Here is a 23911-nt window from a genome sequence, read left to right on the forward strand (position 1 = left end):
AGTTAGGAGACGCGGAAGTGCAAGACAAGTGAGTCAGCGCTTACGCCATATTGGATGTGTCAGATCTGTCCGTTGCTGCTTTCTACAACGTGCAAAAAGGTAATGCTGCACATTCACACATTACACATATTTGGTGATTAGAAATGTTTATTGTCTTCAATATTTATAATTGTAACAAAACAACAATGTTGCTGTAAACTCTGATGCAAGCATGAGAAAAATTAAAGTTGCTTTTGGTGCAAATGTATTTCTCAAATAGTTACTATGACATACATGGCCACATTCCATTGGCTCATCCAAATTTTGAGTACCAAAATAGACATCTAGGCTGACTTAACTATTCATATTTGTTCCAAAGTTTATTTTCAATTCAAATGGAATGAAAGCCTCCCACATAGCCTTCATAATGAGAAATTATAAATGAACTAAATGCATTATACACTCACATCACAAACTATGACAATATTGAAAATGTTTGTCTGGGAATGTTCCACAAGCAGGAGAAGCTTTGGCAGAATGTTTATTGTACATTTGTTTAAACTGACACAAATAGACCAAGTTTAGAAAATAAAAAAAAGTGTAAAAAAAAAAAGGGACATTTATAGAGACATTCAGAGGGAATGACCTGTGTCATGAGAAGTGAACTACATCCAACAAATAACAATGGCACATAGATATCCAGTATTTGATCAAATTACAGCAATGTGCTTTAAATGATATTTTTGATTCTGTCACAAAATGCAACTGGACCTTGTTTTGTCTCTCTAAAACACAACAGATGAGGATGTTAACTCCCATCTGGATTAATTTTTCCCGGTTCACTTGTATTACTTTTACTTTATAAATATTGCTATGAACATGGCAAAAAAAAAAAAAAGAAAAAAAAAGCCAGTTGCTGTATTTTACCAAAAGACTGCCCTTAACAGAAAAGTGACAGGCACATTATTTTAATAAAACCATACTGTACCTCATGGATTTTCAGGAACATAACAGAAACATACAATTATACTAATGTGCACAAATAAAGGACACTATAGCCACAAGATTATGGTCCCTTCTTAAAACTACAGAAGCATATTGTGCAATAATAGAGTCTGAGTTTGAAATGTTCCTGCCTCAAGAATCTGGTTACCCCTTTCAGTCTGCAAAACAATACAGCCTGCAAAAAGAGTGAACAGGGTGTTGTACCAGCTTGACATCAATAGCATAGCATAAAAAAGGGGCGCGGGACCTTACAAAATCTTTTCTTTTTGCATTAAATATAAAAAACATGAGAAATAAATTTCCAATAGATCTACCAAAATAACAGGGAAAAAAAAAAGGTTAATTCCATATGGTCACAATTTCAATAAAAATCCAAGTTTCATGTGATGCTTTATGAAAGGGAGCTGATATAGAGATTTCAGGCCATAAAAGATAAGGTGCCATGGCTCACTAACACAACTGAATTAGGAGAATGCTGTATAAAAAATATATTTCACTGGCACTGATTCATTTTGAAAAATGATGTGCTTTCAAATATCCGGATTTGGTTGCTTGATATTTCTTTCCCTTTGTGGATTTTTTTTTTAAAATATGTTGTGGCAGTGAAGCTTCAGAAGTGTCATGAACAGATTCTTCCATTAGAGGTCTCAAGAAATGTGTACATTACACAGTTTGGATTTCCTTCATGTGTAGTCAACCTGTTGAGATACTAGTTTCGTACCAATATGAGTCACAAACAGGTTAAAAAAAATCATTTGCTGCCACAGGTCATGAAAAAAGTAATATATGATATATTATTAAAACAGATATTACACAAATATATAGATATTACATTTCTTTCCACGTTTAAAATAGTCGTATTCAAAATACATTAATTTTGTTTTCAAGTCAGAGCTATGAAATTGTCTTTGGTCAAGAAAAATATAAAATCAACCAAGCTATAAATTTTACTATACAGGGTTGAAAAGACAAAATCAGGATCATGTAACTGATCAAAATGGGGAACGCTGATACACCAAGTATCCAGTAATTAGTTTCTCATTTGGAGAAATATTAAAGTGCTTTTGCATTATTCATTCCCTCAGCATGTCATGCTAAAGAACATCCAAAGAAAGGCAGATTGGCTATTCCCTCTGTACCTTGGAAAATGTACATATTTGTTCAGAGGTGGAAAGATGCTAAAACATCATAGTGTTTAGACGGTCCATCCTCAGAGCCATTCAACTAAAACTGAGTGAATAAAATTAAATTAGCAGCCTACTCACACAGCTGTGGACGTGAACTACGAAGGAGGCTCTTTATAAAAGAACTACGAAGCTGAGGGGGGACATGAAGACGATAACAACAAAAATGGCAGTCTGTCTGGTTCTGTGCAGAGGAATGAACAAGTTAACTTCTCGTTTTTAGGATATCAAAGCTGCAACGCTGACTGGGAGTCTAAGCTCTTCTTTTTTCCCGTTGGGCTTTCTTCACTGGGACTCCCGAAGAACATCCGACCTGTGTCACTGGTGTGATCTCGCTGGTGCAAAGGCACAGCTCGTCTAGGAGGTTTTTCCCACTATCGGGTTGTCCCTGAAAAATAAATAGCACCGTTTAATTTTTTTCTTTTCTTGAAAAGAATCAGCCAAGCGGCAAATACTCACAAACTGCCGTACTGCGCCGTAGTGTCATTTCGGATCTCGTGCTGCCGCTGAAGCTCCACCATGATGTTTCGGAGCTGTTTAAGCGTCTGAAAGGTCTCTTTAGGTTCCTGAATAGTAAACTTAGAAAATTCCTCCTGCTCTCTCTGGGGGCCCTGGTATACTGCCAAACTGGCACACGCATCTAAGAAGAGTACATACAATGTTGCGTAATCCACTTTTAAAAGGCGATCATACATTTTTATTGAGAATAAATAACTTGAAGGTATCTCCAGGAAGACTACATTTGATTTGTATAGCCTTAGACACTGACCTTCCATGTTTTGCAACTTGGTGTCATTTGCAGAGAGGAGCGAGAAAATCCTTTCTGTTTCCCGATCACAGTCGATGTCCAGTTGTAGGTTGGCCTGCATGGTGCTGAAAGAGCAGAGTTAATAAAGTTGAGTAGTGCTGAGATTTGTTGAGGAGAGCGAGCCACCGATGCTTTGTGTTTGTTTTGATCTAAATGACGTAAACTAGAACATTAGATTGGTTGACTTGGTGGCACTCACATGGTGCAGGGCTTGCAGCCTGGCGAGCTGCTATTTTGGCCTTTACAGCACTGCCAAGAGCCGCCGCTGTAGTTGGACGGATGAAAAGTGGCTAAGCGGCCCTCGTTACAGCGACTGACTTGGCCCAAGACATCTAGCCACTCACAGGCTTCCACGCAATTTCCTGCCTGCACGTACAGATGCTTCTCAGCATGAACTACCTGAAACATCTGACACACCAGAAACATTTTCATTCTGAAGTCAGACTGGTGGGAAAAAAAATCTTTTTAGGGAAGAATCACTTGTTAAGTAAGAGGCTTACATTTTTACGGTTAAAGGCACTTTCGTCAAGTTTCTCCACCGCCTGGATATTTTTCACATTGATGATACAGTCGGCTTCTTTTCCTAAGAAGCAGAACTTACTGTCAGGGGAAAATACAACAGCAGTGCTTTCGAAAAGTCACCTTTGTTTTTAGCTCTGGGCATCTGTTTACACAATTGAAGTAAAAAAAAAACCCCAAATGATCGAATACTTTTTTACCAAAATCGTTTTCCTTTCCTTTTGTTATTGACAGCAGTCAGATCTTCACACAATCTCTATAATGTATCCTATATATTTACAATCCAGCTCACTGACTTAGATTTGCTATATTTGCTCTGATTTGTTATGAGAGGCCACTAAAATTGTTAGATTGGACACCTATACTCAAGTAAAGCTTTCAGAATGAAGACTATATCGCTCTCACCTTTTTGTTTGTGGTAGGAAAGCTCGCTGTTTGTCACTCGAAGCCATCGCTTTTTGAAGTTTTTCTTGCCAAGGCGCTTTCTCCCCTGGGCCCGTTTCTGGACTTCCCTAAAGAGTCACCAGCATGCCGTTTCACTTTCAATTCACCAATATGCTGCTTCCTTCTACTTTGAATACACTTCTAGATTCACTGGATAAGTCAACTCATGTGCAAAGTCTAGAGGTGACGTTAGAATACAATTTGATGAAATGAAAATAAAATGAGTTAAATTAAGAATGAAGCCAAAACTAGCTCCAAAATCTTTTGTCAGACTGCCTGGCTCCACAGTTCTAGAAAGAAAACTCACCCCTCTTTCAGAACTACTGCGTCTTCCAAGCCGCTTGACTCTTTGCTGACATTGGAAGATATTTCATCGAGAAACTACAGTCAGAGAACAAAACGTAGTACTTAGACTATTAATAAGAAACAGGAGATAACTAAATAGATGTAAATTATAGAAGAAAAATACCTTTTTTACTTTTTCAATGCATTTATCTTCTTGGAATGATTTGAAGAAGTCATACATGTATGTTTCTTTGAAACTAGACTGAAGGTGGGAGAAGAAAAATATGTGATTGGGTTTTTCCTTTATTCTAAAGAACCTCAAAGTTGCCGTAAACTTTATTGACTTTAAAGAGTTACACGTGAACGATGGTGCTTACCAATTTTTTGGACAAACTGCCCCAGCTGCCCAGAGTCTGAATGGTTTTTGAGATGAGAGTGAGGGTTCGAGAGATGTCAGGATCCTAGAATTTAACATTTGGGTAAAAACAAAAGGTTTCTTTAGAACTTTTAGTCCACCCATTAGATGGGTCTTTTTCAGTCATGGTACTTACAGGATGATGGGAGCGGAGCTGAAAGGAGTGTGGCGAAAGAACAGCAACAGCAAAGAAGCGCAAGAACACAAAGCTGCTCACAGCCGAGTATTGGACGTGAGGGTCAGCTGGTAAGAAACAACACAAATTTCCAAAACAAAATAATGTGATAATCATTCTAATTACATTCATAAGGTCAACCTAATTTTGTATTTTATTTATAAATACAGTAATCTTTATGATCAAAGGTTATTTTGCTACTAGCAACCAATGTCATCAAACTACCATGTTAATGAATTTTAGCGACACACCATGTGAAACCGAAAATCTAATTTTTGTAATTTTCTGTAATTAGATTCCGATTGGCAAATATGCACATGCCTTGCTTCCACTAGAATCATTTTGGAGTTGTTTGGAAAGGTTTTAAGAAAACAAAAGGGTATTTACCTGGAAAACGCTTACAGGCTAAGTGTCTCAGTGACCTGAAGACGGCACACATTGATGGCGGGCAGTTGGCATTAGACTGAGTGATCGACGAGAAGACTTTCTGGACATAAAATTGTAGGTTCTCCTACAGAGAGAATTTTGTTAATATACAGTATGATCGTAAGTAGACTAGCAATGTGTACTCGTGCCACACTGAAAAGTTATAATGCTTTGAGAATAGGCAATATCATTCTTTAATTTCATACACAACAGCTTAGGGAGGGGAATTATATGTCCTTATTATTTTACTGTTTGTCTTGCTTGCAAAAAAAATATATAAATATCCTGAATATTACAAAGTTTATTCGATAAGTAAATATCTACCTTGTTGACTTCCACATTGTCCGCTTCTTTTAGTTTATTGGGGTCAATCTCACAAGTTTTATTGGACTCACAGATCTGTGACAACAAAGAGAGCTATTTGAGACAGTTTGACAAAAATGGTCAATGTTTTTTTTTTTTTAACTACAGTGTAAAAAATTCTGCTCAGTGACAACTTCAAGTCCAACTTTGTATTCTCTTGTACCTCATCTATTACAGGCTTGAGCGTGACAGCGAGGTAAGTCTTTCCCACAATCTTCATCATGTCATCAATGCAGCGCGTTGCTAGTGAGTTACCACGGAAGATAGTGTTAGCCTCCCTGTATGGACAAAAAATGATCATCGTTTGAATTGCTTCACATTCGTTTGTTGCAAGGTTAACAAAGTTAAAAGTTCTCACTGAGTGTTGTCCAACTCCAATGCTGCCACAGCAGAGACAAAAGGCACAAAGCGATTATGATGCAGCAGCAGTCGAACCATGGGTAGAACGGCCTCGTATCGCTCTCTGCAAATGTCCCCCAGGATATGTGCTGATGATGCTGAGATGGGCTGAAAGGAGAGAAAACAAAGTGAAGGAGGTGACGGGCTGGATAAAGAAATTAAGCAAAAATACTATAACTGTACATAAAGTACATCAAATGGGGAACGTCAGTGTTTACAGCTGGAAATGAAGTAACTTATTGCTCTACTTTACATTCTCCTACCTTCACATCTGGAGATTTGAGCAGCAAGTTGCAGAGTGGTATGTAACAGGCAGATGGCAGCACCGTGTCTTCAACGTAGGCCAGCTTTAACCGTAAGGATCCCAAATCATCCGATTTTGACTTGCTACCGTTCCCTTTAGGTTGAAGAAGATACCTAACACAAGCAGAGATATTTTGTTTGTAGTGATGCGTGCACAAACCAGTGTACTATCAAGCTTCGAGTAAGTAAGACAAGCACCGACAAAATAAAATATGATGATAATTGTGCCCCGGTTTCCTTACCAAGCTTTGTGTATGTGATTATTTCGCAGGATCTTGACAGGTACCCGTGTTTCCCCCAGGAACACATCTTGAGCCAGATTCTCATTATTCCACAAATCAACTCTGCAAAAATACAAGATTCAAGTACTGACGTATGATGTACAGGTGAATTACAGTATGTAAGATCTTGCTGGCATTCATCACAAAGTCACGACCAACAAGTCAAAAACCTAAAAATTCAAAGCCTTCAAAATATTGTTTTCATTGGTGGCTTTTGGTCTTGGTTTAGAAAAGCCAATCAAATATCCATGCAACAGTACCACTTCAAATCCATGCATGAAAGTTTACCTTTGATTTAGTCTAGTCTTACCAAGTGCTATGGGTCCATTCGAATTGAAGCCCCACATGTCCTTAACCAGAAACCAAGGCTCTCTATCAGCACAGTACATGCTTGACGCAAATTTTCTTGTTTACTTTTTGTAATTTGCTTGAAAGGAAATATTTTGGGAGGACACACAAATGGAAAGATGAGATAAAAATGTACTAACTTGATTTCTAGCTTTTCAATGTCTTCTTCCTCCACTTGGAAGTGAGACTTTTTGGAGTAGCTGCTAGACCGTGTGACCTGAAGATGAAAATGTGCTTTGCTTACAAATTCAACATATAAGTTGAAGCTTGAGTATCTGTAATGGGTTTGAAAACCTTTCAAATGTACCTCAAAGAAGAATGTCTCTTCAAAAAGTGGGTTGCTGGTTTTCTTCTTGACCTTGGTTTTCTTTTGGTCAGACCTGAAGAGAAATGTTAAATTATTTTAATAAGTTTGTGATTAAGACCGATATCTCATTTAACTAATATTTAGAAAAAATGTTACCTGGCAGGTCCAACGAGTGACACAGTGGCATACGGGTCACAAATCTGCCCACTGATTAGCGGCAATCCCTGGCACTCTATTATTCTGCAGATATCATAAAGAAAATGCAGGCTTAATTGTAAGCAACTATTAACTGCTTTACGGCACAAAATAAAAACAGGCAAATGAACCTCCTTTCGCCAGCTACTTAGCTCACATCTCGCTCTACGGCTTTGGCAACTTGTGTTTGTCTTGAATCGTAGTTCTTCACTAACATTTATTTTCAATAAAATCCACTTTTATAGTTAGAAAAAGGAAACAATGTGACATTAGCAATGGTGGTTTCACAAACTAGAGAACTGTCAAGTAAGAAGTATTTAGAATCGTTGTCATAGCAGTGTTTATTTACAATTATTTTTTAAATTTAAAATGAGTGACCTAATTATGAGATCATTCTAAAAGTATCATTATTGTACCCAGAATTTTAATAATGATAAAAAAAGAGCATGCATTCATAAAGTGGTTGGCCAATCAAGCGTGTCACTTTGCCCTTATGTAGGACTCGTGTTGCTCAGGGACTATGACTTTTCTCAAAGGTGTTTCAGGTGAAAACAAACAGACAGTGTAGGAACCCTAAACAGGATGTGGCTGCTAAGCAGGGGTCACTGGGGAGTAAGAATGAATTCAGCCCTTCTCTAAGTAAGGCCACGCAAAAGGGAGAAGACATGCCAAGAGAAGGCCGGGTTGTTTGTGCACAATGTCCCTTGGCGCCATGACAATATTCCCTCAAGTCTCCTTTGTCTATTTCTTCATCCACCACCGCACTACTGTCTCCTGTGATCATCTTGAGTGATTAGTCACACTGTGACAGCATGACTAGCAGATGCGTGCAGTTTATGAGCTCAACCGTATTTATTTTACACCTGCTGTCATCAATGCATGTGCATTGGAGAGATGACACTGAGCAGGTGACAGTTTAACCAAACAAAGTGAGCGCGAGAGAATGACAGAGAAAATCACAGCGCTCGCAGGCTTCCTGCCTAGGCACCATCACTTCCTCTCATTACCCTGTTTAACGATTGTAAAAGGGCGAGTGCAAACGATAAGTAAGGCCTAAATGAGGTTTGAGCATTACTCATTCGCATGGAAGTTTTACTCATTCTTTGAGGAGTGGTTGGCTCTGAGCAGATAGGCCTCCTATGTCATACAATGTTTAATTCAAGATATATTATAATTAGTATGTTTACGGGGTAGGACCTATGTTGTGCAGGAATGTTAGCAAAAGGGAAAAACTGTGGATCTTGCTGTTAATATTTTAATGTGGCTCCTTCAAAAAAATGCATAATTTAGTTAAAGGAGATGAACACAATGTATAGAACAATCATGGAATATAAAAATGACACTTATTTCGCCCAATAATTTCAAACCACACCTACAAAGATATCTGAGCAAGATCTGAAGCTAAATACTAAAAAAAGTAATATTCAATTTTGATTGACAGATGTATTATTTTAACAATATTTTTATTGCAGTAGTTAAAAATTTACAGTAGTTTACAATGCTCTAATGCAATTGTATACCACTTCAAACTATAACCACAACAACACAATAATCACAGTGTGAAATAAATACCTCTGAAAAAAAAATACATATGAATGTCAGTATTTTATAAAGTGGTTAAAATGTTGGAACACAAACAAAATAAGAGTGTATTGAGTGTAAATACTCACTGCGCAAGTAAATGCTGACCCACTGAGCCGTTCTCCGTGATCACTTCATTCAGTCTCATCTCGAGATGAACCTTACCCTGTTCGACAGGAGGACAAGGTGTGGCTGGTGAAAAGTTACATCAGCGAGCCATGATTCAGTGTTGGAACAGTGTACACAGTACTCGTTATTTATTTTATTTGCGTTCATGAAAAATAATGGACACAATTATTCAAATGTCACCTGACCAGGCCCAACAGACAACAGATTGTTTAATCTTACAGCCTTCTCTAGTATTAATTAATTTAGTAACAACTGTCGTTGTTTCCTTCACTAAGTGCTTGACCTGTAACAAACAAAGCACTACCTCCTGTTTCATGTCACAGAAGGTACAGTGTGTGTGATAAGAGCCACCACAGCTGTGGATTTTGTCATCACTCACAAAGATCGGATGTGGTGAAGGCTTTCGGAAGTGCCAGAGTGCAAGAGAACAAGTTGAAAAAAAAAGAGTGAGAGATAGAGACAAACAAGACGCCCACGCACAGGTCGGCATTTAGCAACGTTTGTGAAGTTATTTTATTGCACAATCAAACTTAAGGCCCATATAATGCTAAGGACTCCGGAAGTATTCGACCAAATAAATGACAAGCCAATTAAGTCACTCACTCATAACTGCTTTTAGTGAATGTGACAGATGATTTGTCTCAAGCTGCTCCTCACGTTATTTTCATGATCAGACTTAGACTATTTGAATCTGAGCAAACACAGCAACCAGAGTTCATGTCTGAGGAGCCAAATGGGAGCAGGCATTAAAATGAGACCTTGATCATTTTCCAGTGTACCTTTGCAGTCGAGCTCGAGTGAATCAGTGAAGCAGCACATACCCAGAATAGTCTGGCGTGGGCTAATGGCAGTTTGAGTCAACACGATAGCAACAGCAGTACAGTAGTGGTGGTGTACAGACCACAATAGCCATTTTGACAAATATATATATATATATATATATATGTATATAAACAATGGCTTTTTCAAAGTTTCAAAATCATGACGTGGAATGAGAACAATAATTATTACCAACAGCTTTAGAATGAGACGTAGAAATTAGAAATGTTATGCAGTCACAGTACATCCGGAAATGAGGTTTACCTGAACCTCCGAGTTTGGGTCCACAGGTTGAAGGCTAAACCAGTGCTCCTTCCCTTTGTATTTACACAAGTCATCCTTTCGAATTGACACCTTACCTGAAAAGACAAACAAGAATGCATTTAACTAGAACGCCACTAAAAAGTTAGCAAAGATGCGATAATGGCTTACCAACTGGTAAATCCCTTTGGAAAACGCTCTTGGCATAAACATAAAATGATAAACACTGAAATGGCCGTGGAATCTCGAAGTAGAAGTCTTCACCATAGAAAGGGCTGTAGGTAAAGGCAGAGAATCCTTTTAGAAACTTGAGTCCATCTTTGGTGTGAAGAAGGGAATGTGTACAAATGTCTAGTAAAATTGTAATGTGATGGTTGTTGCTCAATTTACTTTAACTTGAAGAGCAATTTTCAACAGAGTTAATTATTCAGCTGGCTAAATGTCAATTCATAAAAACAATATCTCAATTTCAAACCATTTTGAAGTCACTTAAATTTATGAATGACAGTATCCTAATGTACAAAAGCCCACTGAGAATCTAAAATCCGATGTGAACACATTAATCGATAAAGTTTCATTTTATTGTTGTAACTTGCAATTTTCTTTTTAACTTTAGTTTGGCTAGCACGTCCAGTCTTTATTCAACACAAACGTTGTCCCCCATACACTGCACCATCTCGTATGTTGGCTTGACAGGCTTCTAAGTAATTAGGAAAATAAAAGGTAGAGTATGACTATGGTCATAGATCGTTTCCCTACAAACTTAATCGGGACCATGAGGGAACAGCAACTGAAATACACGGAGCGATGCTTAAGAGTGACTATGAACTGCTTTAACAGAGGCAGTGGAGAGAGAAACACGGGGGTGAGCGTGGGAGGACACACTTCCTCAGAGAGTGTAAAATTCTTTTCACCAGCGTGGAAATCGGAAGAGAAAAAAAAAAACCCAGCTGATGTACACCACCTAGAGAAGACCTAAGTTTCATATGTATCATGCAATGAAATTTGTAGTACTGTCAGACCCAACAACACTTTACTGTAAATCACTTTTTGATGTAAATGTGGAATAAGATGCCAAAAATGAAGTCAGTCACAGTTGTGAATGCTTTTAAATCCAGGTTAAAAACGAATTACCTGACACTTTTGTCAAACACCTTGGTTCGGAACACCTCCTCCTGATCCAGGCTGATGGTGCAAAAGGTACAAAGGTCCCTTTGTCGGTTTGGGCCCGAGACTGGTCCCAGGTTTTTAGCTTCACCTGCAGCACATTGAGAAGCACATTGTTAGCATCCCTAAGCACAAATTCACTTCTTCTATTATTTATGACTGCATTAGATTGAACTTAATTAAACTGTAATTATAAAAGATGTATCTATGCTGAATACTAAACATGGTTATGTATGAGAAGATGAGTGTTTATTGAACTCTTGAGAAACTAATAAATGTGTGGAACTGATTAATCACATCTTGAAGCAACTGAGACAAAATTGAATGCGGTACTTGGCTACAAACAACACTAATGAACAATCTTTTAATTGGAAAAAGAAAACTAGTGGTTAGAGAAGATGATGTTGACAAATTATCTTGTGGTAGTGTGAAGATTTTTGCGAGTGATTTGACCTGCCTCAATCTCATCAGAAAATGGCCATAATCAACAAACTATCAAAGAGAAGAGCAAAACTGATCAGATTAACGGATTTGGGGCTGAAGGTGCAGCAGCTGGTGTATAGGGAGAAGAGCCAGGGGGAAAAGTACACAGCCAGGAGGGGCTCTGGTGCTGATACCCTGAGACAGACTTCCCCAAACGCACATGTGGATTCTGGTCCATCAGGATGTCTGTGATCCACCTGCAGATGGGAGTTGGCCATCTTGAGCTGGGAGAGTTTATCCTGAACCAGAGTTGGGATCTGAAGTTCACCAAAATGATCCTAGGGAGTCTAGATGTTGCTAGATGATTATGTTGAGACTCGTGTGACAGACTTTCTCAGCAAAATCAGTGTCATGCGGGTGATTACAATGCTTTGCAACACACACACTTTCTGCATGCGCCTGCTGCATGCAGACAGACCCAGATTACAGGATATGAGTTTTTTTTGCAAGACCGTCATGAATGAATACCAAAAAAAAAAAACTAAACGGCAAGTAGTAAAATGCAACAACCAACAGATACAAGGCTGTCAATACCCTCACAACATGTCAGATTTAAATGGATTAGCGGGACAGAAATGGATGTCTAAATTGGTCCTTGGCATTAAGCTTAAACACTGGTGTGGACCTAATCAAGAAAAGTCACAAATTAGATCAGTCAGTTGACAAGCTAACATGGTAATAGTTCAGGGTTTGTTTAAGTCAAGTCAAGTCAAGTTTATTTGTATAGCCCTAAATCACAAGCAGTCTCAAAGGGCTTCACATAGACAAAAATTGACAATTATTCTCAAAGCGATTTAGGTGCGATTGTTAACAGGTTACTAAACCCCAACTTGGATTATCATGCATTCTTGTTGACATCAGAACTCAGTAATATGTCAACCTGTAAAAAGTAGCAAGCTATTCCATCAAGTCATTCATTATTTTGCAGTGCAGCTGGTTTCACAATATCCCCTGCAAAGTGTAATGGCTGATCTTATACTATCACAGATGATTAACCACTAAAAAATTGCGTATGAAAAAGGAAAATGAACAATGGGTCAATGTGGAAGAATGCCGTTTCATAAGATGGCAATGTGAGTTACATGACATTAGAGTTCCTCTATTTTGTTCTGCTTAGCTGATTAATTCATAGTAGTGAAACTGACGCTTTCTTGTTGTGCTCCTATGGTTTTGAGCTTGAACCTTTACAAAAAAAATCATGTCAAGTCCACATAAACATCACGCTGCTGTGATAAGACAGACTCGGAGTTAGTAAACTTTGCTGTGATAAGACAGACTCGGAGTTAGTAAAACTTTGCATCAATTGAAATTGAAAACAAATTGAAGTGGTGTTTGATTAGACAACTCAATAATATAGTGTCTAGAAAAAATACAAAAATAAATCGGAATTAAACTTACAAGTTGTGCAAGTTTTGCAAAAATCAAAGTTATATTCATGGAGAAAAAAAACACTAAACAAAAATATTAAAATTTCAATTTATAATTAAAGTTTACGTTTGATTTAGAAAATATTTTACAAAAAAATATTTAATTTTTAAAAATAAAGCTGTTTTGTATAGAGACAGTTTCACCATTTTTGCTTCCACTTCTCAGCCACCGTACATTGACGCCAAGGCTAATATATCAGGTCAGCCTTTCCAATCGCTACAAAAACACTGAAAGGTGTATTGAACATGCGGGTTGTATCGTCAACAGTAAAATAAGATGACAAAGGTGTCGAAAAACTAATTACCAGGTTAATGTTTTCATACCAAGTCTAATAAGATCGTAAGTAAACTCCACTCCTACACAAAACTGAATGGGTCGCTTGAGTGCCTCCCCACTCACCACCTGTCAGCCGTTTGTTTTCAATGTGATTGCTTTAATATTGTTAATTATTATCAATAGTGAGTGCTAACGCTAGCTACTGACATGGTTACTTAAAAGATGGCTAGCCAGAGTTGTCTCCAAATGTGATTTGCTCCAATGGAGCACCTGAAGTCAAGAGCAGAGGCCAAATTTAAGCAAGCGGAGTTCCGTTTTCAAATGCGCTATTTGAACAGCTGCCGTGGCTCCGACATCGGGCTTCATGAATGAAATGATGGCCAACTAGTAGCCGCAGCTAGCACACCACCGCTACACTGATGTAAAACAGCAGCCCGGTCCGGCAGAAGCAGCCGATGATCAGGCTGTCTCTTCCCCGCGAATGAAGATAGCACACCGCGCCCCTTCGGCTTTGCCTCTCGCTACTGCTAGCTTGATCCCCGCGGTCACTCACTTGGTCCAACAGGGAGAATCAGCTGCGAGGCCAAACTTACATATTTTGCCACGCAGGCTTTGTAGAATCCGAATCCTCGCGTCGTCCTCTTCCGCCATGCTGAGAGCTGACCGTTGTCGCTGCTCCGGTGTATTCAGCGCGGCTTTATCATATCCGTTTATGAATGCAGGCAGGCAGAGTGGGAGAGAACCAGCCCTACTGCCGCGTTACGTCAGGCTCCTCAACACAGCATAAACACTCGCTGCTGTCTTTCGGAGGAGAACTTCCCCACAAGCGGAGCCAGTACAAATCCGATGTTCACGTCTTTACATGAAAATCAGCCACGATTGACGTTGTTTGAAGACAAGATGCGACCCAGGATGGGAAAAGCCGAAAGTCGCATCAATGGTAGCCAACACTTTTTGCACTTGACACAGATCCAGATGCTGTATAATATATGTAAACTCTTGCGTTCAGTTATGTTTAAACATTTCGATGGATAACAAATGCAGTTAAGAGGACCTGCGGAGAATTCTCTGGTCATGTAAGCCCCACATATTTGCCACAATTATAATGCTTCATGTCAATAATGTATAATATACGTATAGCAGGATCAGGAAGTCAGACAACATACTTAAGAACAAATATAAAGCATCACTTTGATGTCGGCTACATGCAAACAATCATAATTTCTGTTGAATCACTTTTAAATACAGTAGAAAATATGGGAAAGGCAGGAAAATAGTGGCATCTGGTGGATGAGTTATATTCAAACAGACCACACACATCCAAAGTACCTTTTAATTTTTTATGGCTTATAAATGTTTAAAAGTCACGTTATGGAATATTGCTGCATATTTTTCTGAAATGTACCCATTGTAACTTTCAAAGTACTAATAGTTCCCCTTTCCTGTTTGTATAGATTCAAAAAAAAAAATTCCCCATAGAAAATATTGTGAATGCAAGCAGTCTATGTCATAAAACCTTTATTGTCTGTTAACCAGTGTTATTGTCATTTTTACAAACAGGCACATTTATAACCACATCTTGATTCTGCATCTCAGGACAGAGTACGTGCAGAGAGAGAACCTTTACTCCGGTAAGACTTCACAAATGCATACACAGCTTATGTTGTTTTTTAATGTTTTGGATTTAACCACACTGTACGGAGTAGTCAGAAGAGTGTTCTGTGTTTGACGCTTTGCTGCTGCTGCATAGAAACAAGTTTAATTTCTGCCACATCCAAGTTGCTGCTGTTCTATATTAAATGAACAAATATGTATACCAGTAATTTACCTTTTGCATCAAAGCTCAGATGAAAATGCTGAATGGAAAAGTCATGACATCTGAAGATTTTGTCTCAACGTGGAAGGGATGAGGGCAATGAAAGATGTTGATTTCCTTTTTCTGACAAGGGACTGGTAACCACTTTTACATTTGAGGGATTATTTACTTTTGTAAAGATTTCTCCTCTTTCAGTTCATGTATGACTTAACTATGAGAGATGAGAGATGATGTCAAACAAACAAGACGTAACTGCTTGATCCATGAATATTTTATTTAAATTTCATACGGTTTATACATGGAAGATATCAAACGTTTCAACTTACAAGTGCTGTGTGTCAGAAAAGGAAAAGAATGACATATTCCATCAATTTGCAATTGAATTATTGAAACACAAGTTTAAGTATAAAGTGCAACCCTCTATGTTCAATTATAACGGCATGGGAGTCCAAGAAATCATACAAAGCTTGTTGCTTTTCTGACATAGTTAAAGCATAGCCCTCAATTTCCTAATGTATCCAATTCGTCCTCGGGATAAGCAAACATTTCTTAATAACACTACTCCAACTGGCTTCCTGTAAACAGCTCCTTTTATTTTTAAATCTTCCAGCCAGGTCACATGATCTCCTTTGCAAGTGATGCATAAACAAACAAAAATGTGTCAGGTCTTCACAACCTATATAAATTACATTATAGTCACTCGAGGATAAAATTCCTGCAGACATTAGACATTAATATTCAGTGTTCTTTAGAAACATTTTGTCAAGCTCTGCTGCAAAAACATTACAACTTTAGTACTGTACAGTTACTCACAGAAGTGATTCGAACTTAATGAATCTCACCTTCTGTAAGTTTTCAAGGTTAAAGGGATTTAGAAAAACGGTTCGTCTTTACACATCCTTTTCTCCGGCTTGTGTGCTGAAATGTGGTCCGATTCATTTTTTGTTGACAGTTTGGAGGACATCTCTTGATCATTTACACTGTTTGCTTCCAAACCGTCTTTGTGCCTAGCTTGAGGTGTTAAAGCTAGATCTAAAGAATGTGGTGAATTGATTAGCTTTTTTGTTTTCTGTTTCACTTTTTGCTTTTTTGAGGGCGGAGTCAAAGTGAACATTGTCTCGCTCTGTGGCGATGTCGGACTTTTAATGCGCACGCACACAATGTCCTGATGTTGAGTTATTAACTCAGAGGTATCCTCAGTTTTAGGTATCTTCAAGGGGAAATGTCCTCCTTCCTCATATTGCGTGTCAGAACTTTCTTGATTGTCGTCATCCTCCTCTGTTTTGATGCAGTCCTTTTTGTTATCCAAGTATTCCAAAGATGGTTGGATGGTATAACCCTCCCCAGTTGTCTCCTGGTGCTTTTTCTCATGGCTTCTCTTGGTGGCAAGGTAGAGAAACCGCTGTGGACAGAAGGAACAGCGAAACTTCTTCTCCGGGTTGGGGCTTCGGGTTGAATTGTCAAAGCAGGAGCCCTTTTCCATACAACTGTTGCAAATGTAATCATTGCCGCTAGGCGTCTCGCCCGGGGGACCTTGTTTACCGCAGGTGTGACAGAAATAGGGGTGAGAACCAATAACGTGAGCTCTTAAACCCGTCTCGGTGATAAAAGAGCTGTCGCAAATGTCACAGTTGTAGGTTGTCCTTGGGCTGCAACTCCTATGAAGACTCCGTTTCACATCTCCCCCACCTGAGATACCGTCTGGTGTTTGCCAACTGTCCGATCGGGCCTCGCTGGCACCGGCGTCAGTTCTTACGGGCTCTTTGTACTCGTGATACAAAGCTCGCCTGTGCTTGAATCTTAGCTTCTTTCTCTTCTTTTTTGATTTGTAAGAATAGTAGGGACGCCAAAGCTCATCAGCCATGTCGCAGTCATTGGGATCTTCGTGAGTCTCAGATAATAAACTTGAGATGTCTGGTCTGAAGCGGCGCCTGGAGCTTTCCAACTTGTCATCTGAATGGAGTGGACTTTGCTCCTCCATCTTACCCAGTTTTTTCATTTCTCTCTTTTTCCTTCTTGGGAAGAGCTTGGAGCCTTTGATTCTGCGGCGGATGATGGCTTCATCGCCTATTTTGACAGTAATCTGGCACAAAGGCATGGCATCACCATCTGCAGATGGACCCGGGCACACAGGTTTGGCAATGTAGGTAGCTGTTTTGGAGCCCGCCGTCTTCTCATGACTCACTTTTTCGGTATTCGAGCGAAGCATTTCCTTCGTCATTTTCTCGACTCGTTTTGCAGAAGCGGATAACTCGCTGAGCTTTTCCACGGTGTTCAGTGAGTTTAGGAATGTTACATTTGGACTGATGTGATGCGAGTTAAGGACATCAAGAGAGCTACCTTTATTATCCGTCGGGCAACTTTCCGCGTCTGATTCAGGGACTGTATAGTCAAAGTTAATGAAAGGTGAACTATTCTCAGTGTCTTTTCCTCTCTGGGGATAACTGTGGTGCAAACTTTGGTCCATTGTGTAGGACTTGTCAAAGCTGATGCGGGGCATGACAGGAGCTACCATCGTTGTGGTTGCCATGAAAGTCAAAGGCAATGAACCACCATCGGGGCAGCCGCTCACGCTGTTTCCTTCAAACTGAGGTCCGAGAGGATTATTGTCAAGTTGTCCTTGATAGTCTGCGTCGTCACCCTCCGAATACGTCTGACTGTATGTCTTATATCGTCTTTTCCTAAACTTCATCGGCAGAAGCCTGTATAGCTTAATTGGGTAAACACTGGCTTTCAGACCACCATTGGCAGATTTCCGCTTAATGGCTAGTGAGGGATCAATCCCGTGGAAAGACTTTTGATGGTTTTTTAAGATATAATAGGTCATGAACGTTTCCAGGCAGAAAATACACTGATAGCGGCGTTCGCCCGTATGCCAGATTTCATGTTTGGTACGGTACTCGGCCAATGCAAACACTTTATTACAGTAGTGACAGGGATAAGCCCTCTGCCAGGAATGTACGTTTTCATGCCTCTTCAGACTGGAAAGGGTTATATACACCCGTTTACATACACTGCAGTTGTATCTTCTCTGACTGCCACCTAACCTTTTCTTATGTCCGTCTTTGGGGGCCTCTAATTGATCTTCAAGAAGGGGGTCGGTCACCGGAGGAAATTGTGTTCTGATGGCCTCCTCGCTCAATGCGCTAACTGAATCGAGATCCCCCTCTTTGACAACTATCTCACTGAAATCTTGTTCCGGCTTTGCACTCACAACCCTCGGGCAGTTTTGCTCATGGTTGCGCAGCCGTTTTGGATGAATAAATTTTTTGTCACAAAACTTGCAAAACAAAGGACTATCGGAATACTTTTTATGTACCTTGGAGTGAGTTGCTAAGAGATATTCACTTGTGAATACTTCCGGACAACGTTTACATCCGTAGATTGAGATGCTGTCCTCCGCTTGAAGAGTCGAAAGACTCGACGCCTTTTGGACATAGCTGGTGGAAAAAGGAATGACTGCATTGCTGGTCTTTTCTTGTTCATTCTGTGCTGACGTCACTCCCTCAGGTAATATTGGGGTCATTAACGTATCATATTTTTCTGTGTGGGGTTCAGTATGTGTTGGAAATAAACTTCGAAACACAGCACCTCTGAGCCTGTGGCGCTTTTTGAGTGGACCTGAATTCCGGTAAGTAGTTGGCTTTGGCTGTAAGGCTAACACCTTCTTGCCATCCCATTGATTCGTCTGACCTATTCCTTCGGGTACTTGGTTCACAGCATATGAGTGGTCCAAGAAGGTGTGAGACTCATTGATCCCATCGAAGTAGGAGGATTTTGGGCAACTTGCTGGGAGCCCCTCATCCGGTGACTGCCGACCTTCTTCCAGTGGGGTGAATGGGTTGTTCCCGGGACACACTTCAGTGATGGAGAAGGCATTGGTGATTCTTGGTCCTCTAGAACCATCAATCTCCTCAGGTCTGCTGGCCTCATCCTTGGTTTTTTTAAGCACACTAGCTGTGCTTCGATCTGTGGATTTAACGGAGTCTGCTTGGTTTTTATTCTTGTCCTTTTTCTCTTGCCCTGCGAGCTTCTCTAAAAAGGGAATGCCGAGTCTTTTCCCTGCCGCTATTAGCGCCTTCTTGTCCTCGACACTAGACGATGTCACCTTTGCCGAGTAGATAAAGTTGAGGACGCAGGCAAAAACTTCAGACTTAAGGTCCATCAGTTCCAGCACACGGCTAGAACTCCACGTCTCATTTGTCAGAGCATTCTTGAAGTAGCCACTGCAAGCTGCCAGGATGTTCTTGTGGGCACGGAACTTTACATCCTCCACTACAATAGTCACATCACAGAAAAGGCCTTGTGAGCGCTGCTCATTAAGCTTGCTGAGCACGGTGTGAGGGTGAAAACTATCCATCAGGTTCTAACTGAAGCAACAAATCGCAGCCATCTAAAAAAAAAAAAACAGAGTGAGAGAACAATTTGCATTAGTCTTACAAATTATTGTGAAAATATAAATCCACAACAACATAAAGACACTTGACCAAATTTAGCGCATATCGGAGCACTAGATGGCAGTAATGACGCCACAGGTCAACATTCTTCATTGACTCTATATTTGCTCTACGTTGTCCTATTCATCATAAGTGACTTATTTGTTTTCATATATAAATTAAAAAAACAACTCTCAAAACAATCAAGAAATCAAAACATGACTGTAACCTAGTGAAAACAAAACAAAAACACATTCACCGTCACTATGGAGGATGATTCATCAAAGCATGAAATTGTTACTATGTGAACAAACCATGAAATTTGTTTCAACTAAAGCACTTGAAGGAAAATGTTCCATTATATTGTAACATTTCTAGTAGTGCAAGAAATACAATATGGACACCATTTTGGAAATATAACCAGCGTCATTGTCCACTCTCTCCAATAGGCCTCTGAAAAAAAAAAATTCGGATACAAATCTTTGATCCCACAGGTTGAGCACAAGTTTTTACATCCATTCAGAGCTCTGATAATTACACAATGTCTAACTACACAGGAACACTTAGGGGAATATTTTTCATTACATTTAATTACATAATTATTATATCAAATCCACCCCACCCCAAACTTTAAATGTCTATATACTCTCTTTTCAAACAAAACAGCCAAAAACATCTACATGAACTAAGCAAATCTCTATGGCGAGCTTCAACAACAAATGCACATTGAGATTAATCATGCAACCTCTGCAAATCAGAGAAAATGATCGGGGGCATTTTTCTATACATCTCAAACCTATTTTACAAGAATACATATTTTAGCGGGAATACGACAGAAGTCAGTGAACAGCATGGCTATCAAAAGCAGAGTCTTTCCAAACCTCTTTGCTCCTCTCCCTTTCCGTATGCTGATGTCTCCAGCTTCCTTGTCCTTTGCCTTCATTTGTGTGTAGCCAAGTCCAAAAGTGGATCTGCCCTGGTTTTCTCTTCTCAGGCTAGCCTTCTTCTGCCCTTCCACAGCGTGTAGCTATACTGGAGGATGGGCTCGCCTTTGTGCTAGCCGTGGTAAGCGACACATTCTTTGCACTGAGCGATGCTGTGTGCTACGTCATGCAAGCTCTGAGCCACAGTAGCAGGAGTCCTCCTTTGCTATCCATAAACGCCTCATGAATCCACCAGCTTTTCAGCTGCAATCCACTACTAAGCAAAAATAATAATGTACAGGGTTATTTCATGCACAGTGTCACGTGGTGCAACAGTATGCTACCAACGTACACGCAAGCCCTTTTTCGCCTGTGCTAACACAGAAGCAGTGGTTAGTAAAGCAGAACCAGAAAGAGAAGATGGCGGCAGGAGTAGTCCTAATTTATAGCTCAGCTCTGCAGCTCTGAATGTTTTCACTGGTAATTTCAACGAGCATGGCAACTAAATGCTTGGAGTAAAACTGTTCTGATACTGGCGCCATCTAGTAAGCCGACATAGAGGCTGTTGGTTGATGCACATGCAGCAGATGCGTCAGCACTGCAGACGAAAGGGGAGGGGGCTCAAATTGAACCCACTATGGCACTCTGAGCCTCTGAAGAGGAAAACAGGGGCTTTTATTTCCTCAGCGCTGTGCGGGAGGGGGTGTCACATGACATTGTATTCCGTGGCTTCAAGATGGCTAAACGCAACTCTGACCACTTACTACTATTCATAAAAAGAAACCAGCACGTGTCAAACAAAGACTGATCACCCAAACAAATTACAGACGCTAATTAAACACAAGACGTACGTTACATTAACCACTTGTTGTTACTCGCTTTTCCACTGGTATTACCCGGTGCTACTAACCTGACTTAGGACTGATTGCCACACACGCGGTGAGTTGCTTACCGGATTTCACAACCCCATTGGTCAAATTAAAAACAACATGATCCAAAATGGACTGTACTTGTTTGTGAACGGCGTTTTCAAACTCAAAGCCTAAATCTGCATGAGGAAATGCACTTTGCAGTTGGAAAAAAGTCTCGTGTCATAAAATTATTTAATTCCTCACCATTTAATATGATAGAATGTCAATGTTTGACTGAAAGGCGCTGAAGCCTGTGGGGCTTGGCAAGATTCGACAAGGAACACCCTCACTTAAGTGTGATATTTTTAGACTCCAAAATGATTCAATTATAAACCACAAATCTTTTGATGCCCTCAGACTTTTGAAAAGTCCTGTATATAAATGAAAATACTTAGGAGTACCGATACCAGGTATTGTAGCTGGCCGATACTTCGCCCTATTTCAAGGTATTGGTACTTGGATACGTGTCTGACAGATGCTCACTAAGATGCAATTTCTATAAGTATATGTAAAGAAATTGAAGATTATACAAAATTGCCATTAATTTCAATTGGTTTTGAAGGAAAACTGCTTGAATGGTCCATTTCATGGTCAATTGTTCTAGTGATTAAAAACGTTCAAAATGTATTTTTAATGCTATCAAAAGCATTGTACTCTATCGTTCTAGTATTTTTTTGAACTAACACAAAGCAAATTTGAAGTTGTTTAGCCATCAGCTATTATTTCACTGCTTTTTACTGATGTTAAAGTTCTCGCCATGGTATTGTTCCTATTTTTGTCTTCTGTTAGTTATATAAAATAACTGACCTGTTTTGTCAGCCGCTGCGTGACTCAAACAAAGTTCTTGTTACAGTAAAATATTTGGCAAATACCTCTTGACTCACTGTCTTCGTTTGTATGCCGATTTAAACGATTATACATCAGCAAATACATATGGTCATGCTGGACCCCCTACAAAAAGTGACCTATTAAGAATGAAGAAACTTAACTTGCAAATAATGCTAAGAATTTAGGGGCATAGTCTCCTCCCATGTGCTTAAGTCAGAAAAGGTATGCTGCTGCACACTTTTTGGCCTGGACAGATTCTCCCATCGGCTTAAATGTGGAGCGACCTTGAAATCAGGGCGTTTCCTGACCAATCTGCCAACGTGTGCATTCTCAAATAAAATGATCTGTATTTATCTGATACTGAAAGTCAACTAGGCAGCAGTACACGTTTAAAAAAGCAGTTACGGCTGGGCTTCATCTCCAATGACAAACCAGTCACACGCTACAATCATCGCTGAGATCTTTCCATGTCACCACAACAAGAAGACTTAAGTTGCTTACCCAAAGGTGCAGCGGTTGTTGAATGTGCAGCCTCGGGAATCCTCGTGGCATTTGAGACCACAAGTCTCGTTCTAGCTTTGCGCTGGATCAAGCGTTTACCATCGTCTTTCTTCGATGATGTCTAATCGCTGTCTGTGGGACAAGCCGCTAGCACAGGAGCCATGATTCTTGCATTGCCATGTATAGTTAGTAGCCTTAAGAGCTGCAGCCACTGCTGCGTCACTCTCGTTGCATCACTGGCCCACAAAGACGAGCTCGAGGCTGGGAATGAGGGAAAAAAACAAAACAAGCGGCAGTTCATTCCAGCCACCATTCTGCCTCAGACTTGGGCCTAGCTACTTGTGTGGTATTCAGGAAGTGTTGTGGCAGACTGATCCTATATTGTTATGTAATTAACATTTTCTTTTGTCGTCAGTGAGGTAGCTGAGAACGCAGTATCCGGGGTATGGAGTCTAATAATAGAGCAATACCTTCAAGTCAAATTCGGTGTGGTCATGTCATAGCAGATCATTCAACATAGCAAGCAAGCTAGCTGAACATGACCCTAAATGTGCTTGCCTTGTATTTCTACATATACATATATTCTATACAGCAAAAACAAAAATGACATCATCTTGATCATCACGTGTAACATTACATAATGGCAGTTATAAAACAAACACATCCTCGACCTGATCACATAGCTGTTTAGATTCCCATGCGTTCTTGTACCATCTGTTAAACTGGTCTCATGTAGGAACAAAGAAATAAATTACAAAGGCCTACCTCTGTCTTACGGTATTGCTGCTTGCCTGTGCAGGTTTCAGGTGATGTATGACTTTTTCCTGATGTGTCTGAAATGTGTTGTAGTCTGTAGGCCTGAAATGGGAAACAAAATGACAGCACTTGTTTTGCACACGTTACCGACTTGATCCCC

At 39.8% G+C, this 23911-nt stretch overlaps 2 protein-coding genes across 4 annotated transcripts; both read right to left on the minus strand.

Annotated features, from left to right (window-relative positions):
* Positions 1–333: 333 nt before the first annotated feature.
* On the minus strand, positions 334–14496 carry rasa2 (RAS p21 protein activator 2). Its single transcript, XM_037267570.1, has 24 exons — positions 14174–14496; positions 11361–11484; positions 10398–10501; positions 10230–10324; positions 9107–9183; positions 7398–7481; positions 7242–7314; positions 7075–7151; positions 6548–6649; positions 6266–6419; positions 5962–6110; positions 5767–5881; positions 5565–5639; positions 5202–5325; positions 4776–4882; positions 4602–4685; positions 4409–4486; positions 4247–4320; positions 3901–4007; positions 3477–3559; positions 3176–3384; positions 2938–3041; positions 2628–2808; positions 334–2556 (listed from the first exon to the last, which is right to left on the minus strand). Exons 1-24 carry the CDS (start codon positions 14229–14231, stop codon positions 2526–2528), a joined length of 2469 nt encoding a protein of 822 aa, XP_037123465.1. The 5' UTR covers positions 14232–14496; the 3' UTR covers positions 334–2525.
* A 1153-nt stretch (positions 14497–15649) lies between these two features.
* zbtb38 (zinc finger and BTB domain containing 38) lies at positions 15650–23910 on the minus strand. 3 transcript variants are annotated; one of them, XM_037267566.1, is made up of 3 exons: positions 23761–23910; positions 22996–23256; positions 15650–19789 (listed from the first exon to the last, which is right to left on the minus strand). In XM_037267566.1, exon 3 carries the CDS (start codon positions 19754–19756, stop codon positions 16268–16270), a length of 3489 nt encoding a protein of 1162 aa, XP_037123461.1. In that variant the 5' UTR covers positions 19757–19789; positions 22996–23256; positions 23761–23910; the 3' UTR covers positions 15650–16267. The 3 variants fall into 3 exon arrangements, with proteins under 3 accessions (XP_037123461.1, XP_037123463.1, XP_037123462.1); XM_037267568.1 differs by lacking the exon at positions 22996–23256 and having other exon boundaries at positions 23761–23899; XM_037267567.1 differs by lacking the exons at positions 22996–23256; positions 23761–23910 and adding an exon at positions 20714–21179.
* Position 23911: the final 1 nt, after the last annotated feature.

Source organism: Syngnathus acus, chromosome 13, assembly GCF_901709675.1.
Source record: "Syngnathus acus chromosome 13, fSynAcu1.2, whole genome shotgun sequence".
In the NCBI taxonomy this organism is placed as follows: Eukaryota; Metazoa; Chordata; class Actinopteri; order Syngnathiformes; family Syngnathidae; genus Syngnathus; species Syngnathus acus.

What these genes read in the sequence shown, in the direction of transcription:
- zbtb38 (XM_037267566.1), bottom strand. Translation starts at nt 19,756, where the DNA reads ATGGATAGTTTTCACCCTCACACCGTGCTCAGCAAGCTTAATGAGCAG.
- rasa2 (XM_037267570.1), bottom strand. Translation starts at nt 14,231, where the DNA reads ATGGCGGAAGAGGACGACGCGAGGATTCGGATTCTACAAAGCCTGCGT. An exon ending in CCAAAGGGATTTACCAGTTG is followed by an intron (nt 10,325 to 10,397) that starts GTAAGCCATTAT and finishes TTGTCTTTTCAG; the next exon opens with GTAAGGTGTCAATTCGAAAG. An exon ending in GCAGTAGTTCTGAAAGAGGG is followed by an intron (nt 4,008 to 4,246) that starts GTGAGTTTTCTT and finishes GTGACTCTTTAG; the next exon opens with GGAAGTCCAGAAACGGGCCC.